Consider the following 3,423-nt stretch of genomic DNA (forward strand, 5'->3'; position numbering starts at 1 on the left):
ATGAAACAGGCTGCTCCCCATATAAACACTCTTTATTGAAGGTGATTGGAGTTTTGGGGTCTTTTCTTGACACATGTAACACAGGCCGCTCTCAATGACTGAACACCCACACAAAAGGACCCCTGTTGCTGCAGTATTGTGATGTCTACGCGCCTCAAGCTAACACCTCTTTCCTGCTGCAGTTGCTGAAGAGTTAAGTCTTTTGAGCCCTTAATCAATCGATCAACCTACTGTCAGCAAGTTTCCCTGCTAGCAATGGGATTTGATCAGTGGGCTTTGGAAGGGGATTTTCTTCTCCCTACCAAACATAGTGGCTATGCATGAGAGTCTTACTGCCTTGACTGTAGACTTCGAGGTGTCTGATGTATCCTAAATCCCAATGTCTCTCTGGCTTGTTGTACACAAAACAACTTTGTTCAGCAGTTGGTATCTTCAACATCACCATATTAGGGGGAAGCGGTGGTACTTACGAGACCATTTGGTAGGTGGCATACGTGCAAGCGGGTCCTATGACGACACAGCCAAGTGTGCCAGTATTCTGCAAGGGATCAGAAGGGGTCAGTAGTGGGGACCGTGCAGAGGACTGGCAGAGGGAGGAGCATGGGAGAATGAAGAAAACTTCAGGATTTGAGAAGGAGTCACGGAATTTGCCCAGCAAAAGCAAGAACAGAGTAGCAAAGGAGCTACAGAAAGGTTAAAAGAACAAATCTAGAGTGAAGGAGGGAGGAATCACAGAAAGCTAAGAAAAGGCAGGGGACAGAATAGCAACGGTATGACCTTTGTTAAGAGACAGGCAGCAAGTTAGGATTAAAATGTTGCAATTGTTACAACTGCACATATGCAATTACACACCCCAGCAGTGCTTCCATTTGCAGAAGAAAGAGGGGTTGGAATTACAAGATACCGTGTTATCAGGAAAGCAATTTGTTATGTGCACATGAAGCTTGAATGAAAAGAAATCCTTCCATGACCACCAGATGAGGCCTGACCAGTAGCTTTGTGTGTCATGAGGGACTTTGTCTTGACAAAGACTATAGCAGGTGCTCATATACATTGGTATATTTGAGAATTCACATTGGATTGACAAAGCTTCACTCAGAGGTGACAGTTATTAGACATGAGAAAATCCACCGAAACACAGCTTCTTGTAAGGCACCGATTCTAACTGAAGCTTTTCCCCGTATTAGCGTATGCACATAGTTTCTCCCACGTGACTTCTGTGATTTCTAGTGAGAAGTGAGCTCTTCATCTTTGCCCTCTGGGCATAGTTCCATAAGCATTTCTTCGGTATCAGTGACAGCCTAATAACCTCTCTGTCCTCACACTCCTGTTCTCGCACAGCTCTCTCCTTTGTGTATTTGTGTAAACTGACGGTGAACCAGATCAGGGTCTGATCCAGTGGGAAATGGACTTTTTTTGCTCTGCTTGGGCTGTTGGAGTGTTTGGGTTGTGGGGGATTTTTTGGTTGGTTGGGGTTTTTTTAGTGGATTGCTTTGGCTATGTGGCCACACAAAAAGCTGTGCAGATATAAAAAAGAGGACAACTTAAGCATGGGCAAAGGAGCCAGAAGCAGAAGGCTTCATTAGCCAGCACTGCCACCAAATGTCTAATGACGGTCTCTGGGAAGCATGCATAGAATCTCACTCGAGTACTTGCCTTCTTGTCCTCACAAAACCTACAGGAACATCTTCTCTTTGAAAACTTCACTTCCCTGTCAAATTTATTTGGAACTGAACAACAGGATCAAAAGTTAATAAGGAAAGACAGAGAGGCACATGCATGCATGCACACAGAAAGAAAAAAAGTCTTGTCGTCTTAGGAAATCAACTTAAAGAAGCCTGCTACTCACATAAATTTCCTTGATGAGCTCCACACCTTCACAGGTGCTGGTACGACAGCCTTGTGAGACATAGAGTGATGAGGTAAAGCTGTGGAAGGTGGCATTGACTGTAACATTTTCTCCTGTAATGCAAACATAAAAGTAAACAGCATCATGAGTTCCAGATAACCACTAATACACTGTGTCCCTCTTCTTCTGACACAGGTCTGAGCAGTCTTATGCTAGGATGTCTCCCACCAAAAAGCTGCTAGAAAGTCCAACTACCACCTAACTCCCACTATTTGGGATAAGACAGTAAAATTTGCTCTAGTGCGGACTACTGACTACTTCTGCTGAGTGTTAAGACTTTCAGTACCAAGTACTTTGTTGGCCAACTAGTGTTGACCATTATTCGAGACATTTTTTAAGGCTCTGTAGGAAGTAACTGAGAGACCACTTTCCAATAAAATTGGACAAAATCTCTTCAACTAGAGGGCAGAAAGGGAATAGATACCATTTCTTTGGAACCTCTTTTTCCCATTATATTCTAAAGAGTGACAGTAGATTGGTGCTATTCAAAGGAGAGGCAAGATATCATAATAAATAAAGCATCATCTGCACTGATTCCAAATTAGGGAAAAACATACGGACTGAAGATTCTTCACACTTCAAGTCATAATGTGATCAACAGATGGGGTCAAGAGGAAAATTATTTTAAGAAAGTAGAAGCTAATCCAGCCAGGGGACGAAGCAAGGGCATCCCAGTTACTGCAGTAGATGGATCACTGGTCTTGTCTGATCCAGTTCAGCAATTCCCATGTTCCCAATTCCAACTGAACACCTCCAGAAAAGCATGCAGAAAGAGTCTGCCCAAACATCATGAAAGCAAATATGGTTCTGCCCATCTGTAGAGCACTTCTGTTTTTACAGAGGGAGGTCGTTATTTCTGTAAGACCTACATAAGCAGAACAGACAGGCAAGGAGCTTGTCTGAGGAGCAGTTTGCTGGAGGTCAGATGAGTAGCAAGCTGTGGCACAAAGTCTGACAAGAAACTGCAGGAGGAGAGGGATAACCATCACCATTGCCTTACCTGTCACCTGGAATTCATTTTGTACCCTTTTCAAGGCTTGCTTCACAGCTGATTTCAAACTATCAGTAGTTGATGGGAAGTCGGAGTAGTTCATGAGCATCACATTGATCAGATAACTGTTTTTGCTACACTCATTTGAACCAACTTGCTGCTGCAGCTGGAGCGAGAAAAACAAAGGCCAAAGGGCCAGACCCAAAATCCGTTGCTTCATTATTGCTTAGTTTAGACCCATTGTGTGTGCTCTCTCTTTTCTTTTTCTCTTCCAACCCTCTTTCTTTCAGATACTCTACATTGGTTTTGTTCCTGGGTAGGATGAAAGAGATCTCCACACCGTAGATTCAAAGACAGGCTGTACGATCCTTCTCTCAGGCACTTCCCTATCCCCCTCCCTGCCTTCACCTCTGCCCGCCCCTCCGGTGTACTAGGTGACACTTCTGTTTGTGAAAATCTATCAACAGCAAAACTCAGGAAAGGAGAGAGGCTAAAGGTTGTTGTGAATGTTTGCTCATGGAAT

At 43.8% G+C, this 3,423-nt stretch overlaps 1 protein-coding gene across 1 annotated transcript in view; it reads right to left on the reverse strand.

The window, feature by feature from the left end:
* GUCY2C (guanylate cyclase 2C (heat stable enterotoxin receptor)) overlaps positions 1 to 3,120 on the reverse strand; it is a 46,799-nt gene extending 43,679 nt beyond the window's left edge. Inside the window, exons 1-3 of the mRNA XM_010295252.1 lie at positions 2,910 to 3,120; positions 1,850 to 1,962; positions 471 to 538 (exon numbers count right to left, since the gene is read on the reverse strand). Coding sequence (XP_010293554.1) covers positions 471 to 538; positions 1,850 to 1,962; positions 2,910 to 3,120 — 392 coding nt within the window. The remainder of the gene's footprint in view (positions 1 to 470; positions 539 to 1,849; positions 1,963 to 2,909) is intronic.
* Positions 3,121 to 3,423: the final 303 nt, after the last annotated feature.

The sequence above is a fragment of the Phaethon lepturus genome, unplaced genomic scaffold, assembly GCF_000687285.1.
Source record: "Phaethon lepturus isolate BGI_N335 unplaced genomic scaffold, ASM68728v1 scaffold15369, whole genome shotgun sequence".
In the NCBI taxonomy this organism is placed as follows: Eukaryota; Metazoa; Chordata; class Aves; order Phaethontiformes; family Phaethontidae; genus Phaethon; species Phaethon lepturus.